The 14066-nt window shown below is 37.8% G+C and overlaps 1 protein-coding gene across 4 annotated transcripts in view; it reads left to right on the forward strand.

Annotated features, from left to right (window-relative positions):
• Positions 1-2549: 2549 nt before the first annotated feature.
• The window catches only part of LOC111247984 (acid-sensing ion channel 1C-like), a 13005-nt gene continuing 1488 nt past the window's right edge, over positions 2550-14066 (forward strand). Inside the window, exons 1-13 of one of the 4 annotated variants that reach the window (XM_086984137.1) lie at positions 2550-2571; positions 4584-4717; positions 4963-5036; positions 6656-6800; positions 7209-7393; positions 7715-7897; positions 8256-8394; positions 9696-9806; positions 9990-10107; positions 10630-10736; positions 12001-12219; positions 12600-12693; positions 13875-14059. In XM_086984137.1, coding sequence (XP_086840263.1) covers positions 2565-2571; positions 4584-4717; positions 4963-5036; positions 6656-6800; positions 7209-7393; positions 7715-7897; positions 8256-8394; positions 9696-9806; positions 9990-10107; positions 10630-10736; positions 12001-12219; positions 12600-12693; positions 13875-14059 — 1701 coding nt within the window. In that variant the 5' untranslated portion in view covers positions 2550-2564. Of the gene's footprint in view, positions 2572-2655; positions 3373-4562; positions 4718-4962; positions 5037-6655; positions 6801-7208; positions 7394-7714; positions 7898-8255; positions 8395-9695; positions 9807-9989; positions 10108-10629; positions 10737-12000; positions 12220-12599; positions 12694-13874; positions 14060-14066 lie in introns of those variants that run through there. The other 3 variants (XM_086984138.1, XM_086984136.1, XM_086984139.1) reach the window with 3 other exon arrangements.

Consider the following 14066-nt stretch of genomic DNA (forward strand, 5'->3'; position numbering starts at 1 on the left):
ATATATATTGCATCCTAAAACAAAAAAAAAAACGAGGAAAACGGAGAATTTGTGCAAACACAAAACAAATTACATACTATGCATTAGTTATAAAATCGTCGCTCTACTTTATTATATAACATTGATAGACCATTTGATAGTCAGATATTGATTATAGGGTCAGGAATATGCCGTATATACATAACGCAATTTCGACCTGTATTTTGGATTTGGAGCAGCTGGCGAAACATTTTAATGTAATTGAAAAAAACCCTCAGATCCGTCGGTGCATAATATTTAATGTAACAGTGTTCATTCAAGCGGCATCATACCCCTGAGGTAAAAATAAAGTGTACGGTTGTTCTTAGAACAGAATGACTGCTTTGCCTGAAAGCAAGTGTTTTCATTGCATGCAGTGCAAATCGGTAGAAACGGGTTTGTGTTTTTCTAATACTATGCGATCAAAGTGTAGACATACATATAAAGTCGCTTGCATATAGGTCTCTGCTTTGCGTTTGACAAATTTAGGATCGTTCATTAGGTCATAGTGTATGATTAATACTATTCTCGATTTGGAAATGTGTGGATTTTAGAGAAAAGAACTAGAATTGGTTAAGTGGTATGAGAAAAGCTTAGTAAAGAGTGTTAATCGTAAAGCCGAAGCCGACCGGCCTCGAGTGTGTGCAAGCTAGGTTTCGGATTCGATGGAAAATTCATGAATACGGGACCACTTACAGGCTGAATATGGCTAAACTGTGACCTCAATGAACATCATGGATACTCAAGCAAATGTGTCCAATAAGTAAGCTATTAACTGGTAACTGCTTAAAAAGAACGAATCCATAGCAAAAATACAATAACATGCATAGATGTTGTTATTATGAGGTTAAAAAGTTACGAAGCCCTATGAGATATTTATCGGAGCTTTACAATTTTAAAGAGAACCGAAAAAGAATTAAGTTTCAATCACTATTCCGCAGATAGAGGTAATTAGACGAGGATTTCTCGTCAAAATCTTTCTAAACCCCTTATATGTAACACCAGCTATATCTAGTTACTCTTATTTACGTACCTGTATAGCTTTTAAAACAAAGTGACCCTGTACATGCTTAATGATAGTGGGAGAGCGGTGACGTATTCGTCAGCATCTACACTTAAAAACGCATGAAATAGTCTAGGTGTACATAGAGAGCTAGATGTTGGTTTAAACGTGCCGAACGTCGCCAGGCTTCTCATCCTTTTCCGCGGGCACAGAAGTTTTGGTTGCAGAATTATGTAACAATGATTAGTTTAATTTTGTACTGCTGTAGTAGAACTGTAGGTCGGAGTTTACGAGTGCAAAAACGGAACTTCCGCAAAACGAAAAAATCATAGGGCCTTGCATTGCGGCTGCTGGACAGCGATAGCTTAGTGATAAGGCATTTGCATTCTAATCTTGGGAACACGCCGTGGTCTAGGTTCGAACCCATCGCGCAGAGAGCCAGCTGTCTGATGAAATGCTTAAAGGTAATACCGGACGTAAAACCTGAACCATAGAGGCTTCGTTGCTGCAATAACTAAAAGTGTAGAGAAGGCAGCGAATATGGTATAAAGTGGTTGACATGCTGGGTGAGGAATAGAGGATGTTACGGTGTTCGTATATACGTATCGGCCAAATGTCAACTTTCAAAAGCAAGCAGTTGAGCGAGAAACATTTCGTAAAATAAAACATTTTGCGTCCGGTATTGCCATTAAGCGTTGCTTCACGCGGCTGATTTGAACAAACCCTGTCTGCGCTAGCGCCTTCAGTTGGAGTATGGCGGATACGGCTCGAGTTGTAGTTGTTAATAGAATTTTTTTTTCTAGGAAAAGTCGTAGAGATTTTTTGGATGTCGAATATCGACAAAATTTAAACAGAGTCTACCTATTTATTGACCGGTCAAGTAGTAAATAAGAAGAAATGCTTTAGGATACGGATAAATGTATATGTGCAGGGGAATTAAAACACAAATACTCTGTGTTGCGTGCCTTTTGATGCTAGAGGCACAAAATAACTTAATATAGATCGATATGCATTTAGGTACACAAGGTATATCAAAGAAGCCGACAGGTATGGAATTAATTTTTAGTATAAGACTACAATAACGCCTCGAAAACTTCGTAAGACGATATGTCCTTCAAGCAACGTACATAGCATTTCAGCATACGTATATAACATGTGACTCTTGCCTAATCTGAGCATCTACAGTCTTACTGTATTGATCTTGTGCCTTGCCACAAACACATGACACGAAAACTGCTACCAAGCCGATGACAAATCTTATAGGCGCGTGGGGCGCGGCCTTAATTTTGGCCACCCCCCTTTTAGCCTAAACAGGCGATACGGTTTCTGAGGCTTAGACGACTAAGCGACGCATTTCACGATATTGTGATCGCGGCCAAAGGCTAATCAATAAGCTTAAGGTGAACCAGTTCAACCCAGCAAAGCTTATGAATGAAACCTATGATTACTTCGATTGTTTGAGAGTCAGCGAATGTTAATAGTTTCTCCCATTGTGGCCAAGTAACTTGTGATGTACATAGAAAGTGTCTTACTTTAATTCGTAATGAAAGGTTCGTAAACATCATTTAAAATATGGCTGATTTGATGTCTAGTTTAATCGCATAGTACAATAGCGTCGGGGAACGGCCGATATGACCATTTACTATAGTCGAAAATGTTGGTACCTGTGAGGGCAGGTTAAACTCAGGCCAGTGCGGTGGATGACTGGTTGTAGCATGAATCGGCAAGCACTGACATCCCACCATAGAAGTTTCGTAAAACCACAGTGGAACGAAAAGCCCTTATACATGGTGACACGTTTAATTGACACTTCAAATAGCAAAATCGTTGCGTGGGCATCCATTAACCGCATCACCAAAAAAATGTTTCCCAAGGATTGCGCATGCTTACCAAATTATATTGCAACAATTATCAAATTATGCCTCTATTAGGTGCCCTCAGTCAAGCAGCAACCGCGGTAGCAATCAGCGGACAAATGGCGCAGCCTTTTTGCTTAGGCCGTTTTGCTCTACAGATAGCTATTGAACCGTACTTGTAGCTGAGTCGTTAGCGAGAATGGCAGAAATATGTGCGGTGTATTTCTAGAACGCAGGAAGTGTTATCTATTTTCAATGATATGATACTTCATTTGAGCGCTTTGATTACCGAGAACAGCCTGTTCTGTGCGGTCTATTTAAAGAAGCCGACTACGATTTTGTGTAAACATACTGGCTATGCCAATTTTTGGCATGTTAACCAGGTTGTGCTTGAGTGTTTGTACTGTACTGCCTAGAAGGATGGAACAGGAAAAATCGCAGGCAAACTAAATCCAGCTTTTTTCGGCGTTGTGTGTTCCCCATAGATTCGAACAAGTATGCATGAACTATGTAATCGTAAAGTATAGTTTAGAAACCTAGTTATTTATTATAAACCTAATCCTAGTTTTACATGCTTGTTAGTTTTGTTTCTTATTTCATGCTCAATGAGAAGTTTTTTATTTCGTAAAATAAATTTAGTGGAAGTTGCCATTTTGCGGCAGAGATAGAAAACGTCTGCAAAATGAAAGAAGCATCAAATGCTGACGTATGATACATTAGTGAAGTGTTTAGCATAGGGCTTTCAACAAGGCTACCCTGACTGCGATTTAGATGTATGAGAAATCCGCACGTTATGCTTAGTCTCGATCTATGAACGCCTTAATTAACCCTCACAGTAGGCTCGGGAAAATGATCAACCTAAAAGCTACATATGATGTTTTGCAATAAAATATAATAGAAAAAATTATATACGCATAAAAACCTAAAAAGTAGTTTTTTTTAGTTAACAGGACACTGTTCTTATGAACTTCATGAGAGCTAACGCTCAAATAATGACGATATTCAATGTAACTTACCGTTTAATTCTTATCAATTGTATCAGTAGCGTTTTAACGCAACAGCAGATGTAAGTTCTCTTCTTCTAGGCTCAAAAGAGACAGAAGTGTCTGAAGAACGGGTAGAAGTGTGGCTTGTATTTGATATAATAGAAAAATCTACTGAGAAGCCACAATTAGAGATAAAACGTTATTTCTCGGGGCTCTTTTTTGTCAAAAAAAAATGCTTGCTCTGTCAACGGTCGGATTTGATGTAACCCTAACGTTGTATTAATGTAACCTTTGACAGCCTGATGTTACCGGACGTTTGCACGAAAATGTGCAGATCATGATGAGAGTGTCTAACGTTTTGTGACTCGGCCTACGCGAGCGAGAACAAAAGCAAAAATTTTTTCATTGACAAAAAGAAAAAAAAACAGCTATAGATTCTTTTTTGAGCAGGATAAGACAAAATGTATAGGAGCCTATCTAGAAGCACATGAAAAGAAAAACATTATTTACTTCATAATATTAGTGATAACTCTCAGCGGAATTCTAAATCGTTCGACCCAGGACCAAATATTACACACACCTTACATTCTGAAGTACATTTATTGTTGAAATAATTCAACCGAAAACCATGACATTACGAGTTGCAACAAGCTAAACAGTAACGAAGCGTTCAGAAATACGGTTCAACAAAATTCATAGTGTTTTCTGATGACCGGACAGGAGTCCTTGAAGGATCACGGCAAAAATATAGTGGTAGAGATCCACTGTTCTATCCGCATTCACACGATGGAAAGCCTATCGCTATCTCGCCCACGGTCCCCGAATTAGAGTACAAATCCAGCAAGATGGAAAAGGTATCAAAGCATCATATTTGTCTAATTGAAACTACTTAATATCCATATAAGAGAGGCATCGTAAAATGAATTTAGTCAGTATAATATCGTATCTTTTAACGGGCGCCGGATTTTATTCGGAAACAATTAACAACATCAACTAAATGGCTATGCATAATAGTGTATAAGTGTCGCTTCATGGAACAGCAGCTAGAGTGGCTGTATGCTTTCATATTAGAAGCGGTTTTCAAAAAGCGTGCTTTCAGTGTAAAAAGAACTGCCGGAGACGAGATTCCTGGATCTATGAATTGGGCAATATCTACCGAGATGGCTTCTACAGGTGGGTAGATTTACGAACTAGTTTTATGGACCATTTCACTTTTCGAACTGATTTATGAACTAACACATCTTTTAATCTTTGTTTATTTAAGCCACAGGTAGTTTCAACTACTACAGATTAATTAATTGAAATAACTTTATGAAATTTCCCATCAATATTGTAAGACAAGAAGCCCGCCCGAAATATCCTTTAGGGTTCATTAAGAATCTAAATTTTAGTTTCATTTCAAAAGTATTGACCATTTTTTTAGCTAGATGGCTTTCAAATTACCTAGCTAGAGGTATCGTTTCAACGTGAGATTTGACCGTAGTAACTCTGCTGAAATTGTCGACACGTCTTTATTTATTTTCGTGAAAATTCACTTAATGTTTTTTTACACAATTTACAGATGCGTAGGTTATGGAAAGTTAGAGTCCAAAAGCGGTTTGGCCGCTTTCATTCTAAAAATTTCAACGCCAAACCTGTTTCTCATACCTGTGGTCCGGCAGGTGCAAACAAAACTGATGAAGTTACTGTGAAATTAAAGCCGGGCCGACAGGTGAATAGCCATGATACCGCTAAAGAATTAAACATACAGTACCAACCATTTTAAACAAAAGATGGCCAGGATATTTGCCTACCGCACGAACTGACGCCAAATAGCTGAATTTAAACCTCATTCATAGGACTTTATGGACAGTTTATAACTCAAGTAATTTCTGGAGCGGTTGGTCACGAGCGATGAAACACAAGTCCTTCAGCCGTAATTATATAAGTGAAAACAGATAAATAAGAAATCTTCGTAGTAAAGTTCAGACTAATGGTAAAGAAGGTGCTAGGGCGTGTCTGCTGCACTCGAAAAGAAGTCGTACATTAAGAGTTGCCGCTTGAAAAAAGGACGGACTCACAGTTCTGCTATTAATAATTAAAAAAATTACGTTAACTGAAAAAAAATCGACGGAAACTAATGAGCAGGCAAGGCGTCTATTTCTATCATGACAATTCAACATCACACACATATTTGTCTACCCGGGTGAAACTGACAGGATAATTCTAGTACGTCCACCGCATATCCAGAATTTTACAGCATCAGACTATCTATTTTGGTCTCTGCAGAATTTCCTAGACAATGTTAATTTAGTTTCAATGGTTGCAAAAGTCACTTCGCCTAGAAAGTTCTACAGTGATGGAATTTAGGGGTTACGACGAAAATGGCATAAGGCCACTGAGAAACATGGTAGATATTTAGTTTGGTACTATTATTAGTATTTTTTTCGTTTTTGTCTCAAAAACACATATTCACTGACTGAAGGATTCATCATTCGCGAGCCCATGAAAAACCGAGTCTTCACGGGAAAACCGGTCATTGACAGCAAGAGACGTTTTTCAAAAGTCCGATTCTATCTAGACACGTCTCAAAAACTCGACTCAACACAATGACTATTTATGGCTGACTGGATGAGCGCACATTGCCGATTTATTGCAGATGTTCTTAAAAATAAGAACGCCGAGAAGACGCTGAAAGACCGACCGAGTCGAACAATAATCGTTCGTTCCTTTATCATGAGTTCTCTTAATAATACTGATTCACATGTAGATGAAGGTTATACACTGAGATAACATTTTACTTTTTTGTCTAGGTCGAACATTCCCTCCGCTGAGGTGCTGGCCAGCCCCCGTCATGAACCTATAAGAAAGTTGCTCTGGTGCACTGTCCTGATACCGCTCTTTTTCTTCACGATATCTGATCTCATGGGAGTTATTCAGGAATATATGCAGTATCCAGTAAGTGACGAGAATCCAGACCCTCTTTACAAACGGATCTATATATATAATGCAAACTAGCTAATAGAAAGAGTGTTATTAGCTACATTTGAAGAATGAGCCTACCATTTGCTTTAGAGACTATCCGTGCTTTGTTATAAGCTGGATGTAAAAGTTTGCTAGGTAAATATTTGAAAGGCTGCTTAATAAACGGTAAGTGAACTTATCATCCAAGTAGCTCGCTTGCCAGTACAGGGATTTGAATCAGTACTATAACACATATGTATCAAGTATAGCTTCATTATTGAATAAATTAAGTTACCTATTAAGTCAACGCCAAACCTCACATTTCAATGTTTACATATGTATATACGATACCTTGGAACGCCCATAACGAACTCCTACAAAACTGGTTTCTAAATGTTTCAGGTAATTTACACGTACGAGTACAAGACAGTGGACACTCTTGAGTTTCCTGATGTGACAATCTGTAATGTTAACCCACTCTTGAAAAGCAAGGCTTGCCGCAATGACTCTCTGTTATACAGATCAGTAAAGATCGATAACCTTGGTGAAGAAGTTACGCTCAATGCTTTTTGTCCAGATGAGAACAGGTAGATAACTTTCAGACTAGTAAATATCGCTTTTTCCTTCGAAAAAAGAGTCTAGTAAAGTTAACTACATATTACACTACTATGTATTAAAACAACAAAAGAAAAATGATGCATGTTGCGTTTTGGGGAAGACAGATAAAGTAGAGACTTGACTGACAATAGCTCGACTTTGTTTTGCTAGATCACTCGCGCTTTTATCTATCTTGTACCGGCAAAATCGCTTGATTGCCATTGTACAAGCTTCTTGTTATGCAGATTATTATGGTGTTATTTGTATTGTTGATTGAATAAAGAATGGCAATGAGAATTTTTCTTTTGCAGCCGATGGATGTGCGATAGGATTTGCGGCGACAACGAACAGGTGAAGCAACCAAATGAGGAAGATCTGAATATTCGAGCACAACTTGCGCAATGGATTAAAGAAACAATCGCTGCTGGAGAAATGGGCGACGCCATTATAACAGATCTGGGTCACAAGGTGGGCAGTATGGTGCAGAAGTGCAGGTGAGCAAAGAGTAGTCGCTTTTCTTCAACATGACCTTCTTTAGAGGGATTTTGGGCTTATTTAGAGTATTAGCGGGTATCCAGCTCTATGGACCATTTTCCATACATATGTGATTATATGTGAAAATTAGAAGCCTTGTGCCATTTCTACGTTAATATCTATTTGAAACACTTCAGACAACCGGTATGCGGTGTGTAATATTTTAAGTCACGTTGATTTTCAAACGCCCGTAAATCGCTGATAAGCGAGAAGGGATCGTTGACACTTTTTTCAACGGATCCCGTCTCTTATAGACGCTATTTGTAGAATATAATGAGAAATATTACAAAAAAAAAAAGTAAAGTTTCATGTATACAGTTATGCGTCAAATGATGATTGCACGACAAATACTGGTCTTCGCTTCACGGAGACGGTGAGCCAGCTGTACGGTTCGTGCTTCTGTTTTCACTGTCACCGAAGAAACCATACCAAAAAGTTTCAAAAACTCTCGGAAGAGGTACGTCTATATCTTTATTGTTTGTATCTTATTTATAATCTGTACGCGAAAGCTATTATTAATGTATCCTATTTTTGTCAAAGTAGAAATGAATTTTAACTGTCTAATTATTTATTTTTGCCAATTTTGGTCTAAACAGCGAAATATGTCGTTGCTAACTTACCATTTTTGCACACAGAACGTATTTTTCTTCTTACAAATCGTAGCTTTTCTTTAAAATTAGAAAGTTTCACAAGTGTCTTGATGAATGGCCTACTTTTGACAATCGAACGTTGCACGTTATCGTATTGGTTGTAACCAAAACGAGTACGCGGTTTCTGAGACGGCGATTGTCCCAATAAAGTCATAGTTTTTCCCGGATAAATAAGGTTATTCCTTACGAATGTTTTTTTGTTTGCCACTTCTCTCCCCAGGTAAATAATATGAGACGTTTATAGTGAATCCGTAGTCTTTATGATCCTTTTGGCCGACGAAATCCCTGTTGTCTAATATATAACTCTTTTAACCTGCTATTTTCACAATTCTTTCCTCTGAGACTGCAGTACGAGATTTATGTCAACGGTTGTAGACATAGACAAGTCCTTCTGAATCTCTGTAGAGTTTTAAGTTATTATTATTGAAAATGTCATTTCGGCATCGATTTTAAGCTATAACGAACCAACGCAGTAGCTTATTTGCAAAGTTCTCGTTCAACACGCATCATTTCGAAGGTAAATGGGTTTGAAATGCTACATTTCTTTGCTACCGCAGTTACTTTGATTCGGTTGTTTCCCAGAATATTTAATAGGCCTTACTATAGCTTGTCTTTGAACAGCCTAAATCAAACGTCTGAGGGTCGCCCAACGTGAACGCTTGCCCAAATATGTTTCGGCTCCATATAGAAATACGCACTTTCATATTTTGAACCTAACTGAATCCCCCTAATAGATGTGATAACAAGAGTCTTACTTTTGTTCAAGTTGCCGGACTGTAGAATCACAACAAGTACATTGAGTTAATTGATATATCGATATGCGTTATCCAAGGATATGTGCCTGCTCTTTGTTTCGAGTAGTACGGTTGGTATCGCTGCTAGACATTTTATCAAACGAAGTGCGCGTGCACCCGGATTCGAACCTGAGCCTAGAAGATGTGTACACCCGGCAAGAGTACAATCCATTACGATAACTGGCGACGTTCTTCATAGAAAGCTCTGGATCATTATTCAACGGATTTATATTCAACATTCATTTTCAAATAATTATGATTCTCTGCTCTAGGTAGATTGCATTCAAAGTGTCCTCCTACCTTTTATGCTCTAGGACCGAGCGGAACACGAGAGGACCAAAAGGGAGTGGGATAAGTATTACGAATACGGAACATTGTCGTCTCCACTAAGCGGGCTTGTTATCCAGCTTAACACCGAAATTGACGTAAGAATTTAATTAGCAATTTGAGATGCTAGTTATAAGCGCATTGTCAAAGGCTTAGCTCATTACCAAAGACTATTTTTAAGACCCCTTCTAGGGACGTTACGTAGCGTCCCTATGCCGGTGAGGACGCTATAAAATTGATGCTTTTAAGATAATGGCGCTGTTTTTGCTCCCCTTATACAGGAATATCTGCCAACTTCAAATGAAGTCGGTTTCGTGGTAATGATCCACGAACACAACAAAGACTACTCGATCTGCCACGACTCCGTCTACATTCTGCCTGGATACACGACGTATATTGGCTAGTATCGCTAATGCAGCGTGGTCTTCATAAAAATTTTTGTTTTTCGGGTAATTTAGGCTACTGTTTTCTTGTTTTTTCATCATAATAGTCTCGAGGAATAATTCCCGCGAACGTTTACTTGGAACCCCTTTCGACTGCTCTTCTCTCAATGATAGTAATAAATTTCTAATGCTTGGCTGTGCTATTCGTTTCAAGTCGTAATCGGGTATAAATTTATTGACACCGTACCGACCATTTGGCAGTAATCCGCGTTGCTTGATTATTTAAGATGTAAAGCAAAAATAAATCCAAAAAATAGTTTCTAGAAGATAGATAAAATAGATCAAATTTGCAGTATGACTTGTTATATAGAAAAGTATCACCTTTGAAAGAAAGGACAAGACTACAGTTTTCTAGAATGAACGGCAATATGCCAGTTATCAGTTATTAAACGCAACGTCAGGACACGCCTTCATAAACGCCCCACCGAAGCCCAACCCGTATATCGCAATTACCCAGTTTGTGTTGGGTTTGCTTCAGGTTTAAATTTAATGACCACCTTCAACTTGGGACCGCCATACCAGGATAGCTGCAGAGATGTGTGGCCTCAACCGTTGAAAGAGGGAACGCTTGAAGGCGCGGTCAAGGTGCGGTTCGACTTATCTGATGACTTAGGCCTTTAAAGCAACGTTAAATGTCAGTGAGAACTTTGGGTGAAATGAAAGGAGCATAGAAAAATAAAAGCAAACAATATAGAGGCCTCAAGCAGTCTGCCTAGATCATACTAACCTGAGGATATCAAAGTATATGTAAAAATACAATAAGCTCCATTAATTGTCCACGAAACAAATTCTGTACACTGTTATAGTATATAGCAATTGACGTTATGACCAAGTCCAGTTATTTGGTCTATTTCCTATGTTGCTCCTCTGCAATCGTCCTTCATTTATCTGTGTTCGTATAATGTTTCTTTTATCGCGCAGTACTTGCACTTAATGTTCATTAGTTCTTCTGTCTTAATTAAACCGTTATAATCACATCTTATGGACATTGAAATTGTTTTGCTGCCCTCCGACCCTATGGCTGCCATTAGAAAACTTCATCCCTTAGGCAGTTGCGCTGATCGCTTCGTCACTTATTTAGCTATATATGACTAGTTTCTGTGGCTTGTCTTTAAAGAGCTCCGACCATGGTCCTGCTATGTTTGATCTTTTGAAAGACCTTTACATTTCACCTTAGATCCGCTGGTTGCTTATGATTTAAATTGAGTACTGCACTGTGCCAGTGCGTTTCGTTTTTACCCATGACTAGCTATCTATATATATCGCGTTCCTCCCTCTGAGTTCAGGCTTTTTCCTAACAAGATCTAATTTGGCCCCCTGCACCGCGTATGCCAATTTTTACTTTACCGGTAACTTTCTCGGTAGTGATCGATCCGCAGCAATTGTCTCTTCCGTAGGCCGTAATTCTCGCAATTAATGTTTTCGGCCAGCCCAAGAACGATTACGAGCGCGTTGTCATATGTGTTACGTATCTCTCCAGCCTGCAGAACTGGCAACGTTGTAGATGACGATCCAGATGTACGTCAAAGGATAATAATTGGGTGAAATTGATCTTTAAAACCATTCAAATTCTCTGTTCATCGCATGGTTAATTATCTATTGCATAATATATATAACAATAAAGGACGCACCAGGCTTACATTTCGATAGTGAGAAACTAACCTTTAAAAATGAATATGTTACCCATTGCTGTAATAACGGTCTCCAAGCTATTCGTATGTGTACTACTACAGCTGGTTATATTAGGCTAGCATTTGAAAAAATGCGCCAGTACTCTTCTTTTTTTTTTGTAATCACCTGATCAACATATGACAAAATGTATTATTCTATGTTTTGATACCTATTACAGGTTATTGATCCTTTCGTAGAAACGCAACAGTATAGCCGTCCAATGTGTTTGGAGTATTGTAAGATTGAGTATCTCCTTTTTAAATGCAAGTGCGTCCAAAATGATCCTACCGTAAAAATTAACCCAGAGCTCACCGAGAATTACAAATACTGCAAGTCGGCTAAGAAAAATGAATGTACCAAAAAAGTCCTCTATAAAAAAACCAACATGGTTTGGGAGGTGAGTAGATCGAGTTCGGACGTAGCGTAATACTAGTTTTTCCAATAAAAACATCTAGAAAAATAATGCCACAAGGATGAAGAGCATTTCGATCATTTTGAGCACCGCCCGTATACATATAGCCGACATTTGATTTTTTTTAACCACATTACAATTAGTTGACAGGTCTTTAGCTCACGATATCAGCCGAATTCAGGTATTAGCAGGGCATGAAACGTGGGCAGGTCTATTTACTTTGTCTATAATTTGTGCTCGTTTAGTATGGTGATTGGCATGAACGTGATGATTAACAGAAGGCCATTGTTAGACAACATTAATTGTTGCATAGTAGACGAGCGTGTTAAGGACCTCCTAACCTATTGCCTAAATCTGTGGTTCAGGCTCGGTGCGATTGTCGAAGGGAATGCGAAACACGACGGTATGACACTGATGTCAGCGTGGCGGGCTTAGTTGCTGAAGAGAACACTGGGTTAGGTAAGGTCTATTCTTATTAGAACTAGTCAATTATAGTTTATTGTAGCGTGAAGTCCTCGAACATTTAGTTCGTATGCAATATATCGCAGATATCGGGAGTACGAAGGCTGACATGAGGATTCAAATTGATGCTATTGGATTGGCTACAAGCTTATTTATGTACATTGTGGGTAAGACATGATGTTCCCGATTGAAATTTACTTTTGGAGATCTTATAGCAACAGTGGCAATGTTAGCTGAGAGGAAAGTCGACTTATATGGATAGTGACAATGTTTTCCACATTTAAGTTACAATTGGAGCCATCATGGTGGTGCTAGTGAATCTGTTTGTATATAAAACTTTATTATAACCTCTCAACACATTTATATTTGACTGTAATGGTTTATAGTTAGAACCTAATCTATTCTAGCGCGACCTAATATGATAACTAATTGCATAACCATATATATATATATATATAGAGGAGCTCGTAAAGTAGTAGCAATTGTAATATTAAAAAAAAACGAAAATTTCAAAAGTTATGGAAACCAAGTTAGATAGAATCTGCCAAATCTACGTTCAAGCGATCTTGATTTTTCATTCCTAAAATTGACAATCAAAGGCAAAAATATTAAAATACTGAAAATATAAAATTCATTATTACTATGAAAATCTATACTAATTTATTTAATAATAAACTTTTCAGTTGATTTTATTTAATATACTTAATACATATTAAAGTAATGAAACCAAAATATCAAGCAAACATTTCAAATACTAAGTGTCTTTTTTGATTTATATGATTACGTTAATTAGCACTAAATTAAGCAATGAAAATAAAGTCAGTCCCAATCAATACATGTAACTCATGAAATATTGTCAATAAGAAACACACTGTTCCAAAAATTTCATCGTTTGATATAAATATAGCTTGCTTATACTTAAATCACTGTAAAAAAAACACCTGAACAAACTAAAGAGCTACCTTCTTACTCTTATCCATAATTATATAATGAGATCAAATAACTGTAAATTCTCAAGATAATAAAATAACAGTATTTAACAAAGAAATTTCATAAGAATTGAAAGAAATTGCAATGTCGTTAGAAGATATTTTAAGTTAACACATATTTATGTTAAGTATTAATTGACAGGTACATAGCGGTCCCTAAATTTCTAGCTCTCATAATTACTGCTGCAGGTAATCAAACCCGTGAGCAGCAAATGTACACACAGATGGGCAGTGCCCGTATAGTAGTATATTTTCATTCGTTCACATACGAACACGTCAAGGCCATAAAAAAATACGACGAAATTCGAGTGCTATCTATCATCGGAGGGATTAATGGAATGTACCTAGGACTCTCGTTCTATCTTCTCTTCCAGGTATTTC

This window comes from Varroa destructor, unplaced genomic scaffold (assembly GCF_002443255.2).
Source record: "Varroa destructor unplaced genomic scaffold, Vdes_3.0 BEIS01000003.1, whole genome shotgun sequence".
Taxonomy (NCBI): Eukaryota; Metazoa; Arthropoda; class Arachnida; order Mesostigmata; family Varroidae; genus Varroa; species Varroa destructor.